The sequence below is a fragment of the Ursus americanus genome, chromosome 3 (genome assembly GCF_024610735.1).
Source record: "Ursus americanus isolate L20-20 chromosome 3, mUrsAme1.1.p, whole genome shotgun sequence".
Lineage (NCBI taxonomy): Eukaryota > Metazoa > Chordata > Mammalia > Carnivora > Ursidae > Ursus > Ursus americanus.
The window spans coordinates 69,183,670-69,208,291 of NC_142129.1; the positions used below are offsets into that span (position 1 = coordinate 69,183,670).

Sequence of the window (24,622 nt, forward strand, 5' to 3'; positions counted from 1 at the left end):
AATGGAATAATCCTCGTATCCCCTAGAATGAGGATTTCAGCGCATCAGGAATGGAAGAGAGTCAAACAGTCCAAGGCCGAACAGAAGTGTGCCGCCTTGGTGAGACCGCTCTACGGAAGCGCAGTGCCAGCCTGCCTTGGGCTGGGTGGTAAAGAACTGGAATCCGGCAGGAGTCGCCTGGGAACCGCGGGTGGTAGCCGGCGCCCGCCTCTCCTCCGCAGCGGTAGGTGGCGCTGTGGCCAGCTGCGGCCGCTGGGGCCGCGCGGCGCCTCTCTCTGGGCAGGGTGGGGAGTCGGCAGAAGGACCTGCGGCGGGCCCTCTTCGGCCGCTCTCTGGCCCGGTCTCCCTAGGCGTCTGACTGTACGCTCAGTACTGCACCATGGGGAAGCGGGACAATCGGGTGGTGAGTACCCGGTGGGAAAAACAGTGGGGCGACGCGGGACCCGGCGGCAGGAGAGCGGAGCCCCTTGCTCTTCCCGACGGGGCCTGAGGGTCAGTGGCGGCGCTTGGACCTCGAGCCGGGCGACCCAGCTCCCCCCATCCGCGCCGGCCCCAGACGCGCGTGCGCCGCGCACGCAGTTGGCGCCTTTGGGCCCCCCACTCTCTCCTCCCTCTTTCCTCCTCTCTCGAGTACCCCGTTTTTCTCAACCCTTTTCTCGCACCTTCTGGCAGTGCTCCCTGGCTCCCTTCCCTCCAGCACTCGGGTTAGCAGTGGCCAGTTATTGGAGCCATAAGGGCTCAAGGAGTTCTGTCTCGTCTTGTATGTTTGTATTAAGTCTGAGGCCCCCGGAGGCGCCGGGACTCGCCCACTCCTCGGAATCGCCCACCCTGGCTCCGCGCCCCTGTGGTGCGCACGCAGGTGGGATGGAGGCGTGGAGGCCTCGGGTTCGGCTCCTCTTCAACGCGCCGTTTTAGCTGCAGGCAGGCTTCGGTTTGAGGATCAGGATCGAAGCATTTGGCTTCGTGTACTCAGCACCTAGCGCTTCCTGCACGTAGCAGGCCCAGTGTAGGAATGAAGGGTGAAAACAGTTGTCTTTGGAGTCAGGCATGGGGAATGTCAATTTTGGACCCTCGGGAGTTGGGTGACCAAGAGTTGCTTTGCTTGTCCGCGCTTCAGTTTCTTCATCTATACAGGGGCATCGATGTTATCCACAACTTTGCAGAATCGTTAAAACCGCAAAAGGCATGGCCAGGGAGTGCTCGGCATGAAAGTTGTTGTTTTAGTAAATGAGATAAAGGAGACACAGGAATAAGTAATAGCAGAAAGATTAAGAAAATACTTTATGATGGAGATTCGCGGTTCTGAAGGTATTCATAAGAGAAGGTGCTTTTGACAGGAGATTGAGGAAGGCATTCTAGATGGTTACTAAATTGATTTGTAAAGTCCAGATTATGAATCAGATTGGATGGACGGTAAACATAAGGGATTAGCAATAAGCTTAGGTTGCAGCCTTACAGTTCCTGAATTGGTCTTTGACAGAGTTTTAGCCACTGAGCAGCAAAACAAGTAAATAAATAAATACATGCATGTATACACACATACATACATGCAGTTACTAAATTTAATTAAAAATTAGTGAACTATTTTATTAAGTGATTATTGCCTTTTCGGGTGGGGGGAGCTGCTAAAAGAGCTTTACTTTTATGAAATGGTGGCATTTCTTATCTTCAGAACGTTTGTTTTAATTTTATGTAGTCTTCATAATCAGAGATATGTAGGAACCACACTGGTGAGCCTTAATTACGAGGTTAAGGAATGTTCTTTTCTCCTGCTTTCTAGGAGGTAAGTCAGACCTTGTTGTGGTATCCTGGCTCTCATAGAGTTGAAACTCTGTTCTGCTGGAGCATCCTTAGGTTTGAGGTGTTACGATTCATTAATCAATGAGGGTTTGAATGTTTAAAAATCACCAGACCTTGGATACAGTTTCATACAGAGGCCTAAGATGTTTTTGTTTTACTGGGGAAAAGTGTTGATTTACACATCCCTTTGAAGCATTTGAAACTTTTCAAATTAGCTTCATTTACTGGAACATTTTGATAATAACTCTGGGCTCTACTTACTGCTTTTATGCTGTCCTGGCACAGAGTGTTCTGGTAACATTTTTTATTTGCACTTGAAAGGTCGTGGGAATGAAAACCTGAAATCAAGAATTAGAAGACAGATTGTCTAATTTAGTCTGCATGGAGGAGGAGTTGGAACTGTTTAAACTCAGACCAAAACTTGGTCTTAAGTATCTGATACTTAGTTCAGTACAACATAACTCTTGGTTTTAAATAAAAAGATTGTTTGCCTCTGAAAATAATGGTGATTTTTCTTCTTCATACATTGATGGTAAAATCATAGTTCTAAAGATGATAGAATTGCTTTCTGAAAAAGCTCAAGGTCCAGGTTGAAAGTTTTGTTTTGTTTTCAAAAAAGACTGGTTTGGGCACCTGGCTGGCTCATTAGGCAGAACAAGCTACTCTTGAGCTCGGGGTTTTAAGTTCAAGACCCACCTTGAGTGGAGAGATTACTTACTTACAGTCTTTTTTTTTTTTTTTTTAAGTAGACTTTACTTTTTAGAGCAGTTTTGGATTCATAGGAAAATTGAGCAGTGAATACAGAGAGCTCCCATATATTCCATGACCACAGTCATGCCCAGCCTCCCCTACTTTCAAAGCTGTTCCAGAGTGGTACATTGTTACAATGTGGGTTTGTTTTGGTTTGGTTTGGTTTGGTTTGGTTTGGTTTTGCATTGTTAAAATTGATGAATCTATCTTGACACATCATTTTCACCTGAAGTCCATACTTTACATCAGGGTTCACTCTAGGTATTGTACATTCTTGAACAGTTTTTTTTTTTTTAACTGAACATTTTAGGTCTCAAGATTTGTAAAGGGTTCTTAAATTCATGATGGCCACCCTTTGTCCCCATTGTTTTCCAGAAGCTTCCTTCATGTTCTTTTTGTTACTTTGTGCCCTCTAAAACATATGTATCCTCTAGATAAAAATAGGTAATCAAAGTAATAAATGAAGTTCTGCACATTTTGTTCTTACATAGTTCTTTTCAGTACCTGCCCACTTACCTGTTCCCTTGAGCCCAGTTTGCCATCCTGAGTTTCTTTTTCTTTTTTAAGATTTTATTTTTAAGTACCCTCTACACCCAGCGTGGGGCTTGAACTGGCAACCCCGAGATCAAGAGTTGCATTCTCACTGACTGAGCCAGCTGGGTGCCCAGATATCCTGAGTTTCAAAAAGAGATTGTTTTCTGTTACCCAAACTCCTGTAGCAGTTTGGAGCCACAGGCATTTCTTTTCTTTTCTTTTTTTTTTTTTTTTAAAGATTTTATTTATTTAGTTGACAGAGAGAGAGACAGCCAGCGAGAGAGGGAACACAAGCAGGGGGAGTGGGAGAGGAAGAAGCAGGCTCATAGCCAAAGAGCCTGATGTGGGGCTTGATCCCACAACGCCGGGATCACGCCCTGAGCCGAAGGCAGATGCTCAACCGCTGTGCCACCCAGGCGCCCCTGGAGCCACAGGCATTTCTAATTACATAGGAATACAAGCGTTTGATTTATAAGATCACAGTATTTAAAGTGATTAAGTCATAGTGAAACAGTTCAAGAAATTGCACAATTTCTGTATCTTAACTGATGCCTAACCACTCACCCCCTTAGTGTTAAGAGCATTGTTTTTCATACTGATACGTAGTAAGTGAAAAGGCTTTATCTTTGTAAGAAAATTAATTCTTCTGTTTTAAAAACCTTTCCATAGTGCATAGTAAAAAGAAGCATTGTTGTTTAATGATTAGGAGAATAGACCATAAAGTGTTTTGCAAGGAGCCTAGCACATAAGATGCACTTAATAAATATTGCTTTTACACTTGAAATAAATAATTGAGATATTTGGAATGTACTTAAGCAGACTAAGGATAGTGTTTATGGTCAAAAGCTTGAAAGTTAAATTATTGCCTAGACAATGATAACTCATGTGATTGTACCATAAGTTGTCTATAATTAATAGCCTTAGCATGTGAATATGCTACTTTACTATCTACTTCTGAAAAGTAAACCCGAAGACAGACTGGTATGTACTTTGGGGAAGCAGTTTCACAGTAGACATTAAGGCACCTAAAATTGTTAATTAATGTAACTTCAAGATACATGCTAGAATATTTGAAGACCGTAAAACATGGTAAATGTGTTATGACCTTTTTTTTTTTTTCAAGTAGGCTCTATGCCCAACAGAGGCTTAAACTCATGACCCCAAGATCAAGAGTCAGATCAAGAGTAGCATGCTCTATTGACTAAGCCAGCCAGGCGCCCCACAATTTTTTTTAATTATAGTGAAAAGTTGCCACTGTACCCTTTGTGAATTTTTACTTGAAAACAGTTCAGCTCTCTGAATTGGAGTGACAGCATTGTGGTTGGATTTTTCTCATTTTGTTTACCTTTAATATTATGGTAATGTTTGTGTGTAGTGTTTTTGTTTTTCTTTTATAAAGGTAATGGGTTGTTGTTTTTTTTAATGTTTTTTTATTATATTATGTTAGTTGTTTTTTTGATCTCTCCAGTGTATGAAATGATGAAGGTGGACCTCTCCCTGTACATTTTGGTGCATTTGGACTTTTAAAAAATGTATAGCTGTTTATTAAAATGGATATTATTTTTTGGCACTTGCTTTTGCATTTCATTTGAGAACTCTTGGACATCTTTCCGTGTCAGTAACAATAGTGCCATCTCTTTTTAGTGGCTGCATAGTATTTCATTTTGAGGGTATACTCTATAATGCATCTTTGCATTTGATGGCTCTCTGTATTTTCAATTTTCCCTATTTTAGTAATTTAGTTTCGAATATCCTTCTGTATATTTGCATTCTTTGGAAATAAACAGTTTTTACAGTTTTAAACTTAAGATATTTTATCCTTAACTGCTACTAAAATTATGACATGGTACCAAAGAAATGAAAAGATGGCAGGTAGGTCGGTAGGTAGATATCTCCTGTTTTAAAAATGATGAGCTTGGCTTCGCACATTGAACCTGCTTCTGGTTATTAGGATTGTCAGTGTCATTAGTAAGGCCAGCAACTCTTCTATTGCAGCCTCCGTTGGTTGTCGTATTTCCACACGAACTGAGTGAAATTCTCAGCAGAGGGAGTTGAATGAAATATTTGAGAATGTAATAGTTGATGTAAAAAATGTCACTATATTCCTCTCTCTACAGAGAGTTGAATTTGATACTCACATCTATCCCTGATTCTGTAAACATCCCTGACTAAGAGCTCTAGCATTAATTCTGGCTGTAAGAAAATTATGTTAATGGATTTCTTCATCCTAAGTAATTAATTAGGCAGTATCCAGTTGAATGTTAGTTCTCAGTATGTGTTGTTTTTAATGGTATTATGTTTGCTCTGTTGGAGAAGTCTGGAAATATATAACCCATATTTGTTATTTGAGAAATTTTGGTCATTTGCACAGGTTTTGCTAAATGAAATGCAACAAATACATTAATATCCTTTCAGTTCTTTGGGAATATTAAGTAATAGGTTTAAGGCCTTAAAATCAACCTTGATAGTAGTCATTTTCAACTACAATTCTTTTTATTTAAAAAGTGGAAGAGTTCTGGGGCACCTGGGTGGCTCAGTCAGTTAAGTGTCCAACTCTTGATTTCAGCTCAGGTCATGTCTGCTTGTCCCTCTCCCTCTGCTCCTCCTCAGCTTGTGCTGTCACGCACGTGCTCTCTCTCTCAAATAAATAAATGAACTCTTAAAAAAAAAAAAATAGAAGAGGGGCACCTGGGTGGCTCGGTTGGTTAAGCCTTTGTCTTCAGCTGAGATCATGATGCTGGCATTGAGCCCCACATCAGGCTACCTGCTCAGGGGGAGGCCTGCTTCTCCCTCTCCCCCGTCCCTCTCCCCTGCTTATGCTCACATGTGCTCTCTTTCTGTCTCTCAAATAAATAAAATCTTAAAAAAAAAAAAAGTTTTTGCAAATGCCTATTGACTTGGATTAAATTTGGAGAACCAAATTCGAGGATGAAGGGATTGAGACTGAATTAAAGACCAGATTTTATATATGTAGCACAGTTAATTTTATTTATCTTTAAAGATTTATGTATTTATTTGAAAGAGAGAGAGAGAGAGCATGAGCAGGCAAGTAGGGAGAGGGGCAGCCAGAGAGGGAGAGAGAGAGTCTTAAGCAGGCTCCATGTGTAGCACTGAGCCCAACTTGGGGCTCAGTCTCACAACCCTGAGATCATGACCTGCACCAAAACCAAGAGTTGGATGCTTAACCGATTGAGCCACGCAGGCACCCCTCTGTGGCAGTTCATTTTAATAAAACATCTCATTTCTAGATACTGTCATTAACAAAGAAACCTGCTTTATTTTGCCTGGATATGTTTTTGAAAAAAAGCATCAAAAAATGTGGTTTTGTGCTATAAGTGCAGTATACAGAGCATAATTTGATTGGGGGGATTCTTTATTGTGTAAAAGTAAACATAACAAAGTTCACTGTCTTAGCCATTTTTAAGTGTTTAAGTCAGTGCCATTAAGTACATTCACACTGTTATGCAACTGTTGCCACTATCCATTTCCAGAACTTTTTCATCATCCCAAATAAGAAGCTCTGTACCCATTAAATAGTAACTCCCAATCACCTATTCCCCCAGCCCCTGGAAACCTCTTTTTACTTTCAGTCTCTATGAATTTGCTTATTCTAGGTACCTCATATAAGTTGAATCATACAATATTTGCCCTTTTGTATCTAGATTGTTTCACTTAGCATGTTAACAAGGTTCATTCGTGTCGTAGCATATTAAGAATTTCATTTCTTTTTCCTTTTCTTTTTTTTAAGGGGGGGCAGAGGGAGAGGGGGAGAGAGAATCTTGAGCAGGCTCCACTTCAGCACAAAGCCAGACATGGGGCTCAATCTTATGACCCTGAGATCAGGACCTGAGCTGAAATCAAGAATCGCACACTTAACCGACTGCGCTACACAGGCGCATGAATTTCATTTCTTTTTAAGGCTGAATAATCTTCCATTGTGTTATATGCCACGTTTTGTTTATCCATTCATCAGTAGATGGATATTTGGATTGTTTCCACCGTTTGGCTATTGTGTATGTTACTGCTCTGAACATGAGTGTACAGGTATCTGTTTGAGTCCCCGCTTTCAATTATTTTTCAATTCCACTTAGAGGTGGAATTGCTGGATCCTCTGGTCATTCTATATTGAACTTTTTGAGGAAATCAGACTTTTCCTCCACAGCTGCACCCTTTTATATTCTCACCAGGATTGTGTTAAGGTTCCGGTTCTCCCTGTTTTTGACGGCACTTGTTATTTTCTGTTTTTGATAATATTCATCCTAATGGGTGCAGAGTGGCGCCTCATTGTAGTTGGATTTGTATCTCCCCAATGACTAGTGAGCGGAACATCTCTTCATGTGCTCTTGGACATTTGAATATCTTCTTTGGAGAAATGTTTATTCAAGTCCGTTGCACATTTAATTGGGTCATTTGGGCTTTTTGCTGTTGAGTTGTGGGATTTCTTTATGCATTCTGGATATTTATGCATTATGGATAATTCCATATCAAATGTATGAGTTGCAAATATCTTCTCCCATTCTCTGGATTGTCTTTTCACTCTCTTGGTAGTGTTCTTTGATACACAAACATTTTAATTTTGATAAAGTCCTATTTGTTTTTTCTTTTGTTGTCATAATTTAATTTTTGGTGTTAACATTTGACGAGTAAAATTGCCATCAGTATGGCATGGTATTTCTTGAGATAAAAGATACAGTAGAATAAGCAGTAAATTTAAAATTAGACCTTTAGCTTCTTTGCAACTGAGTTTCTTCATTTGCTCGTGAGCATAGTATTACAGGGTTATCAGGCTTTAGGAGAAAATATCATAATATCTTATAGGGTATCAGGCTTTAGGAGAAAACATTATAAAGTCATTTTACAGTAAGAAGAGGTATCATTATTATTTTCATTAAATCTCTGGTGAAAAAAAAAATTTTTTCCTGTGAAATAGAGGTATTACTCATCTCCCAAACTTGTGAGACTTCGTAGACCATTAAATTTAGTTTTTGTAATGAAAATTTGGTTAGATTGTTTATGCTTAGTTAGACATAGTATTCATTTATAATAAAACATGCTTGGTGAGTAAGTGAGCATTTGCATTTTTGATTTTTTTTTTTTTAATTGCACTAATTTTTGTTCTTTCCTCAAGGCCTACATGAACCCAATAGCAATGGCCAGATCAAGGGGTCCAATCCAGTCTTCGGGGCCAACGATCCAAGATTATCTGAATCGACCAAGGCCTACCTGGTATTTGTGAAACAATTTAGACATTTTTAAGGTTTTTGTAAACTTTTTAAAGGTTGCTGTTACAACTCTTACTGCTTGCAAAGCAATTGTCACATACATAATTTTTTTTATGTATCACCTTTTTTTTCTTATAATAATATTTTTTTATTATGTTAGTCACCATACAGTACATCCCTGATTTCTGATGTAAAGTTCGATGATTCATTAGTTGCGTATAATACCCAGTGTACCATGCAATACGTGCCCTCCCCACCACCCATCACCAGCCTATCCCATTCCCCCACCCCCCTCCCCTCTGAAGCCTTCAGTTTGTTTTTTAAGCAATATTCATAGGTGCTTTCTTTTCAGTGTATGAAACACAAGCATCATGCATTGGTGTAAAGCAAATATTTGAGAACCCACCACCCTGTATAGCTACCAGATAATCTTTCATACCGTTCTCTTCTCTATCCCCTAGAGAGACCTTAGCCTTGCAGTGTTTTAAGCTCTTTAAAATGGTAGGTTTGACTAATCTTGCCCTTCATTGAGGTGTAACAAGGTGTTGGGAAGGATAATGTTAGGCCATATTTCTATTCTTATCTGGTGGCTTTTCAATAAGTTAGAATTGCCCATTGTAAAATTTTTGTTTTAAATTGTTTTATGGGTTTTTATTTGCCCTCGTTGCATAGCTCTGATCGTTTGTAAATAAAGCATCACAGCACTGGCCTTATTATTTTTTAGTATGTATTATTATTAAATGTCATAGTTGTGAGCTTCATAATCCTTCTAAGTGCCCCTAAGGGTTGGGCAACTGAAGCTGAAAGTTATATATAATAGGGGATCTTTCCTTTGAGTTAAATAGAAAGTAAGCCATGTCTACCTCTTAGAGTATTCATGAGTGCTGTTGTTGACTGTTGCAGCATACCAGAAAGTTATCCCGAAACAAAATCTATTTTACCTTTAAAATTGGGGAGAAGAAATGAACTTTAAAGAGGAAGTGCTCAAGCAAGTATATTATGTGTGTGTCAGAGTCCCCCAGGACAGCCCTCCGGTAGGCAATTTGCTAGAAGGACTCCCAGATAGATGTACTTTCGGATAACATTTATTACAAAGGGTACCAGCCACCATCGGTAAAGGGAAAAGATGCATGGGGTGAAGTCTGGGGGAGACTAGGCTCAGACTTGTACAGCTTCTTCTCTTGTAGAATCGCATAGGACACATTTAATCCCCTCAGCAATGAGTGGTCTTAACACATATTAGATGTTGCCAACGGCAGGAGTTCATTAGAAACTCCGTGTGCCCAGGGCTTTTATTGGGGACTCGTCAGCCTCTGCCTGTCAGGTGCCAAAATTCCAGACTCCCAGAAGCAATGCAGGCGTTCACCCTCAACAGTAGTATTTGTACACACCGGCCCCGTGAGCCTGTCTTATGAGGGAATGGTAAGGACCTTTCCAAAATCCAAGTTCCCAGATGCCAGCCAGGGCCAAGCTTGTAAGCAAGCCTTTCCAGGAATAAGCAGTCAGGCATGCTTTTACAACTCTCTTCTGTGCAATATGTGAGGTGCATTATAAAATAGATGTTTAGTAATAAAAATAGTAGTTGAAATAGACCTTAGCTCACCCTAAAACTACTAGCTTGGGACTTCAGGAAGATTTCTTACCCTCCTCAAGCCTCCCTTCTTTATCTGTAAATAGGGGTAGTGATACTGTGTTTTCTCACAGGATTTTAATGAGGATTAAAGAAAAATGTATTAAAAACAGTGCCACTTGTATGTAAGTGCTCAAATTGTTTGGTGTATTAGCTCTTAGAATCCATGCATAGAAAAGGAATGATCAGTGGTATCTGACAGACTGTATTCATGATAATTGATTTACAAGGATATGAACAAAAAAAAAATAGAAAATGTATCAACACTGAAATGGAGGTTTATTAGGATATTAAGAAAATTTTATTTAGAAATTTTTGTTTTGTTTGTAAGCATCCATCTCTAATTTGAATTGTTTGAAAACTTATTTGTATATTCTATTTTTTAAGGGAAGAAGTGAAAGAACAACTAGAAAAGAAAAAGAAAGGCTCCAAGGCATTGGCTGAATTTGAAGAAAAAATGAATGAGGTTTGTAAATAGTACCTGTTTGAAAAAATAGGCACCCCAAATGTACGATTTTTTTAAAGTAAGAAGAGGAAAACCGTATTGTAGTCATTTATGTCATCTAAGTTTTCTAAAATTGAGGTCTTCTCTTTATCTTCCCATGCTCCCATGTGCCCATTTTTACCCTGATATTTTCATGATGTTTGCCTGTTTTGTTTACAAACATGTATGTACTATTTCAGTACAATACAGATTAATTCAGGGTTGCCTATTTAGCTCAGTTGGTAGAGTGAGCAACTCTTGAACTCAAGGTAGTGAGTTCGAGCCCCATGTTGGGTAGAGAGATTACTTACAATGTTTACAAAATATATATGGTTGGATAGGTAGATAAATTCAGCTTTTACTGTCTGGAAAGAAAATCTAACCATTTTCATTAAAAAGAAAAAAGTTCTCAGCCTCAGTGATAATACTGACTCCTCCTCTCAGTATACAGTGGAGAACTCCCACTCTTTAATACCCCCTTTGAGAAGAGTTAGTGGGGCCAGACACCTGGGTGGCTCAGTCGGTTAAGTGGCCAGCTCTTGATTTCAGCTCAGGTCATGATCTCAGGGCCGTGGGATTGAGCCCCATGTCAGGCTCTAGCCTCAGCCGGGAGTCTGCCGGTCCATCTCCCTCTCTCTCTGTCCCTCTCCCTGCTCACATGCACAAGCACTCTCTCTCTCTCTCAAATAAATAAATAAAACCTTTTTTTTTTTTTTTTTTAAGGTACTAGTGTGGTGTCTGAGTGGCTCAGTGGATTAAGTGGCTGGCTCTTGATTTTGGCTCAGGTCACAATCTCAGGATTGTGAGATCGAGCCCCACGTCAGGCTCTGTGCAGAGTCTGCTTAAGATTCTCTCTCTCCAGGGGCGCCTGGGTGGCGCAGTCGTTAAGCGTCTGCCTTCGGCTCAGGGCGTGATCCCGGCGTTCTGGGATCGAGTCCCACATCAGGCTCCTCCGCTGGGAGCCTGCTTCTTCCTCTCCCACTCCCCCTGCTTGTGTTCCCTCTCTCGCTGGCTGTCTCTGTCAAATAAATAAAATCTTTAAAAAAAAAAAAAAAGATTCTCTCTCTCCCTCTCCTCAGCATTGCACGCCCCACCCCCACTCACGTATCTTGAAAGAAGGAAGGAAAGAAAAGAAAGGAAAGAGCTAGTAAAGGGTCCTTTGGTGACAGGGTTCTGGCACCTGGAGTACCTTTTCCCTGTACTTAGAGGCCAAGATGGTAAGAGTAGTAGAGGACAGAGAGGAGACAGTAGTGGCTGTCTATACCAGGTGTATAGAAGCAGATAGATAGCCTCTGATGGTGTTTATAACCTTTTTGCAGAACTGGAAGAAAGAACTAGAAAAACACAGGGAGAAACTATTAAGTGGAAGTGAGAGTTCATCCAAAAAAAGACAGGTAATACTCTTTCGAGCTTAATGCTGTTTCTAATGTCACATTTGGGTTTTCATAATCTGTGTACTACTATCAATAGATAATTTTAAAAACTCACATCAACTTACTTAGATTTATACTTTTATTTGTTTGCTTTTAGAGAAAGAAAAAAGAAAAGAAGAAATCTGGTAGGGTGAGCAAAAGTTTTCCATTTTTCTAAATATTACAAATAAGAGCCATAAGAAAAGTAAGAATAATTTATATGATTTGTATGCTAACTGTAAATGAGTCAAGGAGCCTTGAAGTCCTTCGGTCACTAGTTACGGGTGGGTTTTATTCTGTTCCAACCTCCTGATAATCTATTAACTCCTCTATTGCCGTCAGGGAGAGAAAGAGGGAAAATTAACTACCATTGGCATATCTATTGTTACTTCGTTGAGCCTTTTTCTTGTGTGTGAGGGAGTGTGGGGAGTGTGATATTTGACAGTTTAATAGTTAAGTCTTCTGAATATGATATCTCTCAGACACTAGATTGATTTTGTTAAGTATTTGAGAGACTTAGTGGTAAGAAAAAAATTCCTGCATCTCACAAGCTTTAATTGTTTTGTGCTTGGTCAAGTATTCATCTTCTTCTTCATCAAGCTCTGATTCTTCCAGCAGTTCTTCAGATTCTGAAGATGAGGTAAGGTTTGCCTGTAATGGTTCATGAAATAATAATCTCTAGTTTATTTAATGATAAGAGGAAATCCATTATGAAATATCTGTTAGAAACTTTGACTTCCAGGTTTTGGTTAATTATCCATAACTGAGAGCACCGACATGAATAAATAATTAGATGTTTAAATATTTTACATATAATATATATATATATATATTTTAGGTTCCTAAATTTGTCTTATTCTCATAAAAATATCAGTAGAAGAAATAGAGTTTAAAATGATGTCTGACTAGGTGCTAGAGGTTACATGTGACTCAAATTACTTTTTTTTTATAAAGCAGGAAAGGTAATATAAGTTACATGTTAAGCATGAATTATTAAGGGAGCACCTGGCTGGCTTAGTCAGTAGAGTGTATGACTTTTGATCTCAGGGTCGTGAGCTCGAGCCCCACATTGGGCATAGAGTTTACTTTAAAAAAAAAATTATTAAGTAAAATACGCATTTACAAGCTGGTTCTTTCATTTAAGCTTTGTTCATCGATAAAGGTTTGATATTAATAAAATGCATCAATTAATTTTGAAACAGAAAGGAAATGTTTCTAAAAATGTTTTATATAGGATAAAAAACAAGGAAAAAGGAAAAAGAAGAAGAAGAATCGTTCACATAAATCTTCTGAAAGCTCCATGTCAGAAACTGAATCGGACAGTAAGGTAAAATTACTGAAATTAGCAACATTTTGGATAGCAAACACATTTTTTTTCTTTTAAGTCATCCTGTTGTAAATTGCTGTCGGTTTAGAAATGAGATGCTCTTTTTTGTACTTTAATGGGCTGTGCCACTCAATTCATATACTTAATCATATCTTACATATGGCATTTTATTGTTCTCTAAATACTTCCACATATTCCTCCATGTCTCAGCATTTCCGTGACAGCTTTATAATAAACATGGCAGACATTATTTTTTTCCATTTTCATATAGAAGTGAGAGTTGAGAGGAAAAAATATACTCCACTATCTGGTCCAGTGTCCTTTCCATTGCACCTAAATCTGCTCTATATGTCCAGAATTATGAAACATAATTGGCCCTCAAACATTTGTGGTAATAAGAAATATGTGCAGGTTGCAATAAAAGTGTAGATTCCTGGGCCTCGTGTTGAGAGAGTTTGAGGTAGTGAGTCTGCTTAGGCTCAGAAGTCTACATTTTTAATAGATCTCCTCTGGGATTCTGATACAGGTGTGTCCTTGGACCACAGTTTCACAAACACTGTCCTAGAAGCCCAGGAGAGCAAGACAACTGGTTTTGGCGCAGATCTCTACTTGTCCTAGTGTGATTTCTTCTGACAAAATGCCTGGAGTCTAGAAAGTATTTAGTAAACGTTGTTTTTCTCTTTGTCTTTTAAGACAGAAGAGTCAATCTAATACTACTGATAGCTAATCTTTATCAAATGCCTACTCCGTGTGAGGCACAGTTCTAAGCACTTGACATGTTAGCTCAATTCTCTCAACAGCCCTCATCCACTTTATGGATGAGGAAGGCTCAGGGACGTTAATGGCTAGAACTGAAAGAATCAAAAGCAGAAATTCTCACCTCTCCTCCTTATAGGGAGAGTAAGAAAATCAGATTGGGGGATGTCTGAGGACTGTGTGAATGAGAACCCCAGTGCGTATTGACCACCACAGGCAAAAATAAGCAAATGGCTTAAGTCTTATTTTAAAAGAAACCATGTGGTTATTACAGACAATGTCTATCATTTTTGGTATAGATAGATTTGATATACAGCCAGAGGAAGAAGCCTCATTTCCTTACAAGCACATATATATGTGATGTACATTTCTCTTATTTTCAGAATAAAATTCTGGTATTGAAATAAACTTTTTTCTGTCATAGAGCAAATCATCTTTTTGCTGTTTTTGTTCGTATGCTCTTTTACATTTAAAATTGATATGTATATATATGTTTGTTTAGGATAGTTTAAAAAAGAAAAAGAAGTCAAAGGATGCAACTGAGAAAGAAAAGGTAATTATAATTTTACCTTAACCTGTCATACAGTACTTCATTTACTTCTAGAAATTAACAATGTGTTCCTCCTTTTAACTTAAGAGATTTCTTTTGCTTTTATAGCATTTTGTGTTGATTTAAGGCAGTTACTTATTGTATTCATTATAAAGGTTAAAAGATCAGAAAAGTAGTCCTGCGAGTTTGAATTTATACAGATTAATATATTATCTCAGACTAAAAATTGAAAATAATGGAGATTAAATATTTCCTTTGTTTCTTCAAGTCATTTTGAAAGAAGCCCTTTTAATAACAGAACATGGAGTTCTGTTTCAAATTGAGTGTATCATAGATAAGTTTTGAAAAAATTTTACTACTGTAAGTAGATGTTTTATCTTCATTTGCGCTTAACTATAATTGATGCTAAATTTATCCCTGTGTTTCTGATTTACATTTAAAAATCTGTTTCCGGGGGCACCTGGGTGGCTCAGTTAAGCGTCTGCCTTCAGCTCGGGTTATGATCGCAGGGTCCTGGGATTGAGCCCTGCGTCGGGTTCCCTGCTCAGCGGGGCTCAATCTCTCTGCCACTCCCCCTTCTTCTCGCTCTCTCTCTCAAATAAATAAAATCTTGGAGAAAAAAAATTTTTCTGGTTCTTAAAAATCTAAAGAAAGAAATTATTAATGAAAGAAAACTATAGATGAGAGTCACTATATTTTACTCAGTATTTTTATATATTTTGTAAATGGAGGTATAATTTACATAATATGCTGTTAGCCATTTTAAAATTACAATTTGGAGGAATATTGTGTATGTACAGTGTTGTGCAGTGACCACCTCTCCAGTTTCAATACTTTTTCAGCACCCCCTTAAAAACAACCCATACTTATTAACTAATTCCCATTCTTCCTTTCCCCGCGTCCCCTGGTAACTTCTAATCTGCTTTTTATCTCTGTGGATTTACATATTCTGGATATATCATTTGTTTTGTTTTGTTTCATATTTTAGATACACTCATCTTTTATACACATGATGAACATTTTTTGGTCCATGGCTTCTTTTAATCTTGATTGGGATATCCGTTATAGTCATAAAAGGATATAATTTTTCTTCTCCCTGGGCAGTGTTCTTTGTTTTTGTTTTTTTAAGTTTTTTATTTTAATTCCAGTATAGTTAATGTGGAGTGTTTAAAAAGGTGTAATTTTAAGGGGCACCTGGGTGACTCAGTCAGTTAAGCTGACTGAGTATGACTCTTGGCTCTGGTTCAGGTCATGATCTCAGGATCCTGGGATCAAGCCCGGCACCTGGCTCTGTGCTCAGCAGGGAGCCTGCTTGAGGATATTCTCTCTCCCCGTCTCTTGCTGCCCCTCCCCCTGCCCATGCTTTTGTGCTTTCTCTCTCTCTAAAATAAATAAATCTTTTTTTAAAAGGGTGTAATTGTAAGTCATATCAGTCATCATTTTCAGTTCATTTTTAAATTGTGAAAATGCAGTGTAATACCTAGTAATAGAAGAAAATATCCCATTTCTAGTAGTAACAAAGAATATATAAGAAAAATTTAAAGAACCGATCAGGACTTATTTGAAGAAAATTATGCAAATCTATTCAGAGAAGCACGTGAAGATTTAATAAATGTTCCTGGGTATAATTTACCTTACTTAGATGTTAAACATTTTTTAAATGCTTTGATTAAAACAGTGCAGTGTATGGTACAGGAATAGAAAAAAAAACAAACAGTGAAACAGTATAGAGCCCAAGTAAAAATTGATAAGTATTTGTGGGGTTTAATGTATGATAAAAGTGGCTTTTTTTGGGACAGAACGACTAGCCATTTGGCAGATATAAAGCTGGACCCTCCTTAAGGCCAAATCACAGGTAAGTCAGTTTTAAGTGTATGAAAGTATAATTAGAGAAAGACAAGGGCAAATATAATAATTGGGGTAGGGAAGGCCCATGCCTCAAAATTCAAAAACTTGACCGCATAATTCTAATTCTGAATGACAAAAAGAGACCACAAAAAAATAAACCATGAACAAAATTTAAATATAATGAACAGATTTAGGAAAAACTACTAGAAATACATAATTGAAAACTATAATCTTTAGTAATTAAAAATTGATACTTTACGTACACAGAAACAGTGGTAAGATGCATGTTTAGGCAATTCTGAAAGAAAATATGGATTGTATTCCAGTAATCTGAGATTGATACGATTGATAAAAGAGCCTGATGCAGAGGCTTCTTGGCAAAGTGTGATTCCTAAAGGAGTTAAATAAACAATTGGGGGAGGGGGGAGAGTGAGCAAATAATTTGGGTAAAAGCTACTTCAGTCTTTGATTTAGACATTATTATTAGGTAAAGATTTTGCATTCACATACCCTTCACTACATTTCAACTGTTTTTAATAGCAAATAACCCATATATATATGCCTGCCCTCCAAAAAGAGATGGGTTAAGTAAATTGTAGCATATGCTTTCAGTGAATGTCAAAGGCAGCCACAAATGATGATGTAGTTGGCATGGAAAGATTGGATGACAAGAGCACGTTCCAAACAGCAAGTATTTATGTAAAATTGTAAATGTACACAGAGTGAGATGTTTCCAAAAATCTTCATGATGTTTAATCCCTGGTAGTGGGATCTGGTTGAATTTGCTTACAGTGAGCATTTATCATTTCTATCAAAATAATAAAGCTGTTTGCAGAAACAGAATTAAATGACCTGTAATATAACACAGATCACTGTTAGTTTATTTTCTATGTGATTTTTTTTTTGTTTGTATAATAATCTTCAAAATTGGCTTCCTGGTATGTGAAGTTTTATATTGTTTTTTTTTTCTGTACAAGTAGGTAGTGAGCATTATTTTTCATTGTGTGATTTTGTTGTCTTGTTATGAACTATTCAGACATACAGAAAAAGCATATGGAAAATAGTAAAATGACAACCATAATACCCACTGTGAAGCTTTAATAAATCTTAACATTGGGGCGCCTGGGTGGCTCAGTTGGTTGAGTGTCCGACTCTTGGTTTTGTTTCGGCTCAGGTCATGATCTCAGGTTTCTGGGATCAAGCCCCACCTCAGGCTCCGCGCTTAGTGGGGAGTCTGCTGCCTCCTTTCTCTCTCTCCCTCTGCCCGTCCCCCCACTCGTTCTCTCTCTCTCTCTCAAATAAATAAATAATATCTTTTTTAAAAAAACCTTAACATTTTGCCATACTTGCTTCAGATGTTCTTGAAATTTTATTCCTCAAAATATATATTTAAGTCCCTCAGTATTCCTCTAGTCTCTCTTCTCCCTCCCTGGAGTTATATGTTTTCTCATCATTAAAAATACTTGGAGATGAAGATTTTTTTTAATGTGAATTTAACACTTGTTATGCATTAAAGGAATTATTACTGTTTAGAGATCTTTTTAGATCACAAATAATTACCCATTGCTTTTCTTCAGCACTAGGCCTGTCTGATCCAACACTGGGTAGACACAATTAGAATACAAGGGACTCGAATCTTACACCATCTATGGGGTTTCTTACAACTCTTTACAGTTCAATTAAAGAAAATAAGAGGACACCTGGCTGGCTCAGTTGGACGAGCATGCGACTCTTGATCTCATGCTCATGAGTTCAAGCCCCATGTTGGGTATACACATTACTTAAATAAATAAGTATTTTTTTTTTTAAAAGAAAGAAAAGGATATTGCATCTCAATAGACACATGATTCTTTCTTTTCAGGTTATTTAATAAAAGCATTACTTTATTGGAATTAAAGACTGAATATTGGTAAATGTCATCAATTTTAGACATTTCTAAAATGAAAATGGATAGTTTTTGTGATAACTGGAAAAATTATTAATTAGAAACATAAAACTTGTGTGGCATAGCCTTATACCTTTTTGAGTCAAGGTACATGTATTTATTTTTCTTAGGACATTAAAGGACTCAGCAAAAAAAGAAAGATGTATCCTGAAGATAAACCTTTATCATCTGAGTCCTTATCAGAATCGGATTATATTGAGGAGGTAAGTATATGTTCAAATTAATTTTCTTCACTTTAAAATGCTTAATTATTTGTTTTTAATAAATACAATTAGTAAAAAGAAATACTTCATGAATATTCATTTTACTCACTTTCTAGTATGTCATTGTGAAAAAGAAATGGAAGTTGTTCCATTTCAGAATGAGTTTTTTCATTTTCTAGAAGATGATTATAAAGCTAATATGGTAATTAACCATATTTACAAATCTCTACATTGAGCTATTTTATTTTTATTCTTCTAATATTTACTTTTTACTCTACTAGTATTTTGATTACATGACAGATGCTGTTTCATGTATTGTGTATCGAAACTCCGCATTCCCTTGTTTTTGTATGGAACTACTACTAGTGAAGGAGTAGAATGGTGATGAGGTGGAACAGAAGTGTCGGCATGATCTTTTTTCCTATCTACAAAGTGAGGAAGTAGAATTACATAGTTTCTATAGTCTCTGTAGTCCTTTTCAGCTCTGATATTCCTGTCTTGGGTTTTGTTTGTACTCTGTTCTTAATTAATTTTAGGTCTGCAAGTTATCTTTAAAGTATTTCTCTCTTGGACTTGGTTTCCTCATTTGTAATTTTGTAATACCCCCTGAAATGAAATTGAAATTGAAATGAATTGAATCAAAACTTGTAGTGTGTGTGTGTGTGTGTATAATGTATATAATCTACACATTTCATATTAATATCTCCTAACAAATTTTAAAAAGAAATATAGGAGCATATTAATGTATAATTTTACTAAATTACATTTCAGTACATAAATGAGTGTGATAACTAGAAGACATAAAATCTTAAGACATAACAAAATTCAAGCTGTACCAGGTACATTACATATGCCCTTCAAAAACTGTACAGTGGAATTGTCATCAGTGACATTTTCCAAAATGGTGAACAGTTCTCAGTAAAGCTCTGAATGAATGAAACAAAATACAGTCTTTTTTATATTATAATTGGGTTTATTATATGAATGTCTGGCAGGCTGTCTAGAAGTCATGTCAGGGCTATCTGGCTGTCTTGGACATCACATGACAGCATCCCCAGTTTTGGTCTTGCTAAATGTGGATGCAGCACAACTACCACCATCCCCAGTCATTGTTTTGACAAGAATAACAGTAAGAAACAATAATTTCCAAAGTGTCTTTAGAGTACTTAATATATGTTACACTTGGATTTAACATTAAATATACATGCGTTTTAGCAACTTTCAATTTAGTCTTAAATTCACACTTTTAAAAGGTTAAAATAAAACACTAATGGGGTAATGATTGTTACTTAAAAGGATTTTAATCACTTCGTTTATACTGAGTACACTATACGTATAGCTACCATTTATTGAACACCGTAGAGTAAGAGAAATACTTTATTCCAGACTCTTCCCTAGAGAGTGGATATTATCTCAATTTTAAGATGATGAAACTGAGGGTAGTACATAACAGAGGTAGGATTCAGAGCTTGGTCTGTTTTATTTCAGAGCTCATGCTTTTTATCTACTGTACCTCACTGCTTTTTTTTTAGGTGCTGAAAGAGAATATAAGGAAGCCCTTGAGAGATTAAAAATCTTAATTTTCTTTCCTTTAGATGTTTGTCATTGACTTGTCATATGATATAACAGGGGTTTGAGGTATCATCAAAATGTTTTTTACATATAAATTCTAAAGATGTAAGGTACATTAGGGAATGAAAAAAATGTCTTGAGTACAAGTTGCATATTTGTCTTCTCAACAAAAATTCAAACTTTTTAGGTACGAGCAAAAAAGAAGAAAAGCAGTGAAGAACGAGAAAAAGTAATAGCAAGTATCACTTATATTTTTTACGTGATGGTAGTGTAGCTCTGTTTGTTTAATATAAAATGAATCATGGTAAAGCATGACTTCATTTACTGGGGCCAAATAAATATTTATTGGGAAAAGTGTGGTGTTCAGCTTTCCTTAGTGGGTTGGAGCAAGTTAAATTGGCTCTGGAGAAAAGCAGAATATCCTGGTAGCAAACATCTCCTGTTTCCATTTCAGTATTTTATTCAGTATTTCATTTTATTCCATATTCAGTACTGTTAGAAATGTAAACTTGAACTTTTGTTTAACTTTTTTAAACTATAATATGAAATACTAGGTGTGGTGATTCCCTCCATCCTCAGTAGTAGTGACTTCCAGGTTGGCCAAACCTGGAAACATTAGCAGAAAAAGCCTCTCTAAGCATAGGCTGCAATGAAAAATAAGCAGGAATGCGACAGCATAAATGATTCGGTAGTAAGGATGATTCTTTTGACCATTTCTAAAGCCAGCTCTGCTATTATGCAGATGGACAAGTATAAAAGGAGAAAGAAGGAAGAGGAGAATAAGGAAAACGGCAGTGATATCCAAGTGAGAAGCAGACCAACCTAGGAAAAGTGGACAATGGATTATCAAAGAGTAATTGCAGACCGTAGCATTAAAGTCATTTAGGGGCATTCAGTATAAGCATGGGTGATGGCCTTTGAAGGCATTTTCTTAAGAACAGGTAAAAGAAAAATGAGAACAGCATCTTTTGTAGGTTTAAGGGTAACTTCCCCTTCCCAGAATTTCCCTTGCTTTTCAAATAAGGGTCCTTCTCTGATGGAAAGGTTCACCTGGTAACTCAGAAGTAGCATTTTATATACTTCAAGACCAAGGTGACATTTAAGAGACTTTTTTTCTGAATGGAAAAATAATTTGGGTGAAGACTGCTTTGGTCTTTGATTGTGATTAATTAAGACATAATATTAATTAATTTTGGATAATTCTGATTTGTACTTGCATACTCCACTGTTTCGTGCATTCAGCTAGCATGTGTTTATTAAGTGTCTCTGTGCAGGCACCATTGGTACTGGTGGTGCCGTTCTAATGGAATACAGGGTAGGTAAAAGGGTGACATGTGAGAGTGGCTTTGGGGAGGGAAAGCCTCTCTGAGGAAGTAAAATTAAGCTGAAATAGGATTTACCAGACAGAGCTAACCATGTCAAGAGCAAAGGAAGAATATCCTAGCAGGGAGAAGAGCTAAGGACCTGTGGTAGGAATGAGCTTGATTTGTTTGAGGAACTGGAAGGGTAAGCATGGCTTGTAGGTAAAGAGGAATAGCATACAGTGAGGTGGGGAAGTAAGCGGAGGCTGTATGTACACAAGCAAGGTGTTTGGGTTTTAATCAGAATGCTCTGGGAAGCTGTTTTGAGTGTTTCAAACGAAGAAGTGACCTGAACCAACTTAACATTTTTAGACTGCTTTGGCAGTGGAGGTGGAGTGGACAGAGGCGAGGGTGGTGTTCGTATCACAGTGGTCCTACCGGAGATGGATTAGCCTGATGGATTTGAGATACGTTGTGGACTTAGATGGTAGGGCTTGCTTGCTGCTTTGGGTGTAGAGAGAGGAGTTAAAGCAGAAAGTAGAGTCAAACATAGCTTGGATTCTTTGCCTTAAGTAAAAAGACGAATTAGAGGTGCCACTTACTAAGATGGCTGAGAGGATTTGGAGAGAAAAATGAAGCATTATTTATGGTAATTTTAGATATACAGGCTTGAGTTCAGAGCATAGGACTAGATATGAAGACTTGGTATGTAAGAGCTATTTAAAGCATGGGAGACAAGAGAGCCATGTGGAAAAGAAGGGAAGGAAGCCCTTGAAAGGTCCAGCAGAGGAGAAAGAATGAGCATGGGAGTTGGGGTCTTCATGATAGAAGAAAGCAGCAGACAGAGGTGTCATGGAAGCCAAGAAGAAAAGTATTTTAAAAAGAGAGTAGTCAACTGTTCTTTTATGAAAAAGTAACCTGTCTGCAAAACTTACATTTCAAAGGCCCAAATACAAGATTTGGGACTCTAAAATTCCATGTGTACTTGAGCTTGTCATGAAAAGAATGATGAAAGTTAGCTTAGAGCCACCAAGTGGTAGAGACCTTTGAGAGGGGCAGGGGAATTGTGGAAAGTTGTAATCAATAAGGAAGTAGATAGGAAGCTTTGCTTTTGCCGTCTTTACATGTCTCTTTTCTTGCTGAATATCAACGACTAGTCTGTCGTTTGATACCACCTTTCTAAGTACCCGTTTCGGAAAGGTTTGCCTTCTCTTCTACATCAGAAATACTACAAGAGTTAGAGTTCAGCAAAATTGTAGCTCTCTATCCAGTCACAATTTGATTACTTTTTCTAGGCTTCTAAAAATTAAGCATCTGGGTGCCTGGCTGGCTCAGTTGGTAGAGGATGTGACGCTTGATCTTGGGGTTTTGAGTTCAAGCCCCACGTTGGGCATAGAGCTTACATAAAATTTTTAAAAAAGAAAAAGCATCTGTTTTACTTAAAAACTAAGTAGACTTTTCAACCGTACATCAATATTTTGTTTATAGTTAGTTTGTTTTTTAGTTGTTAACTTAATAATTAAAATAGTGCTGCCAGTTTTGGCAGGACATAATAATTTGTATTTCTGTTTACTTAAAAAATATCAGATTTAATGTATCTGTTCCCAAAAACTGTCATTTTACAAAAAAAAAATTGTGTTTTGCTGTGATGTGAGAATTTCTTCATAGTAACTACAATTATTTCACCTTTAGAAATTAAACCGTATAAATACAGCAGTTGATATCATTATTCATAGAATTTATTTTCTACAGGAAATTTTGTTTAAAAGCTATATTTGTGTGCTAATGACTTAGAGTTTTTCCCTATCTTTTGAAAATCAATAAGCACTCTTAAGTCCTCATATGATATTGATTATTGAGACTTTTCAAGAAATGTTCTGAGTAGTTTCCTTGGTTGTCTGGATTGTTTGAAATAATTATATAGTAGCTTAGAAGGACCATGGTAAAGTTGTTTTTAATTTGAATATTTTCCTGTAGAAATGTCTAACAGGGAACTGTCTTTACAGGAAAAAACAAAAAAGAAAAAGAAGCATAAGAAACACAGTAAGAAGAAGAAAAAGAAGGCCGCTAGTTCAAGTCCTGACTCGCCGTAACATTAAGAAAAATCAGGATTCCCTTATAGAGAAAGTGCAATGTCTAAGGAAATTTCAACTGTGAAAATTATGACATAATTACTAAAATGCATGAATTTTCTTGTTTTTGGAATTATTCCTGGACTATTCAGTAGCCACTCGGATGCCGCTGTGTGAAAGGGCCATAACTGTTGCCTGCTGCTTGAACATCTGTTTTTTTCTCTTCCAGTGCTTAACAACTCTGGGAGATAATACATTGCAGTTGTGCTAGTGGTTAAGATATTTGGGGATAAAGTAATATTTTTGACTAGAAGTATCTAATGATAAATCAACAGAAATCAAATCTGGATACATTATTAAGATGTAATTAGCAATGACCAGATGATTCTAGTTAACATTTTTAAATAGGCATCACATTGATATTTCAAAATCCTTACTCTGTAGATAAGTGTATTTTAATTTTTTCCCCTTATATACTTTTATTTACCTGGGGAAGGAGCTTTTCGGGTGGGGGGTGGTTTGCTATCTCTTTAGCTAGCAGAATAGCGTGCCTTTTATCCTCACACATCCTATTTTTGTGGACATAGTAGCCATGCTTCATGGGGAGGTCAGAGCTGGGTACAGCAGTCTTGCCCCTAGACATCCCTGGACTCTGTCATTTGCTGCTTTAAGTGAACCAGAGAAACAGCCCTTTGCAGCATGACCGAGCCCCAGAAGCTCTGGGATTTACCTCCACTTCAATAATACTGAATGTTTTTTAGCATTAGAATGTGTTATAACATTTGAATTAATTTTGACTACACTTTGGCTTTGGAGAAGAATCATTTCAAATAGACACTGGTACTTTTTGAACTTGATAGCTGAAGATTTAAAATGCATGTTTTATACTGTTAAGTTTTAACCAGTCAGGAAAATTTTATGTAACCAGTAATAGTTATTTTATTTTTGTATGAATTTTGTTTAGGCTGCAATGTTTAGCTTTTATTAACTCCTTATTCTTGCTATCTTAAATTCCTTACTGTGTTTAATGGCATACTTGCCAAGATACTTAGCATGTAAACAAAGCAGGCTTTTGATTTTTTTTTTTTTTTTTTTTTCTTTAAACAGCTTCATATTGAAGTTGAGACTTACCATAAACAAGTTGAGTGGCAGGCCTGGTATGCTGTGTCTTGTTACATAAAGCTATTGCCAGAATCTTAGTAAATATAACATTTTA

At 37.2% G+C, this 24,622-nt stretch overlaps 1 protein-coding gene across 3 annotated transcripts; it reads left to right on the forward strand.

Annotated features, from left to right (window-relative positions):
• Positions 1-276: 276 nt before the first annotated feature.
• Positions 277-24,503, forward strand: FAM133B (family with sequence similarity 133 member B). 3 transcript variants are annotated; one of them, XM_087861083.1, is made up of 11 exons: positions 277-403; positions 8,213-8,310; positions 10,324-10,402; positions 11,740-11,814; positions 11,951-11,983; positions 12,410-12,472; positions 13,067-13,159; positions 14,418-14,468; positions 18,369-18,461; positions 20,221-20,268; positions 23,341-24,503. In XM_087861083.1, the coding sequence occupies exons 1-11, from the start codon at positions 380-382 to the stop codon at positions 23,425-23,427; spliced, it is 744 nt and encodes a 247-aa protein (XP_087717209.1). In that variant the 5' UTR covers positions 277-379; the 3' UTR covers positions 23,428-24,503. The 3 variants fall into 3 exon arrangements, with proteins under 3 accessions (XP_087717209.1, XP_045649214.1, XP_087717210.1); XM_045793258.2 differs by having other exon boundaries at positions 20,221-20,262; XM_087861084.1 differs by lacking the exon at positions 20,221-20,268.
• Positions 24,504-24,622: the final 119 nt, after the last annotated feature.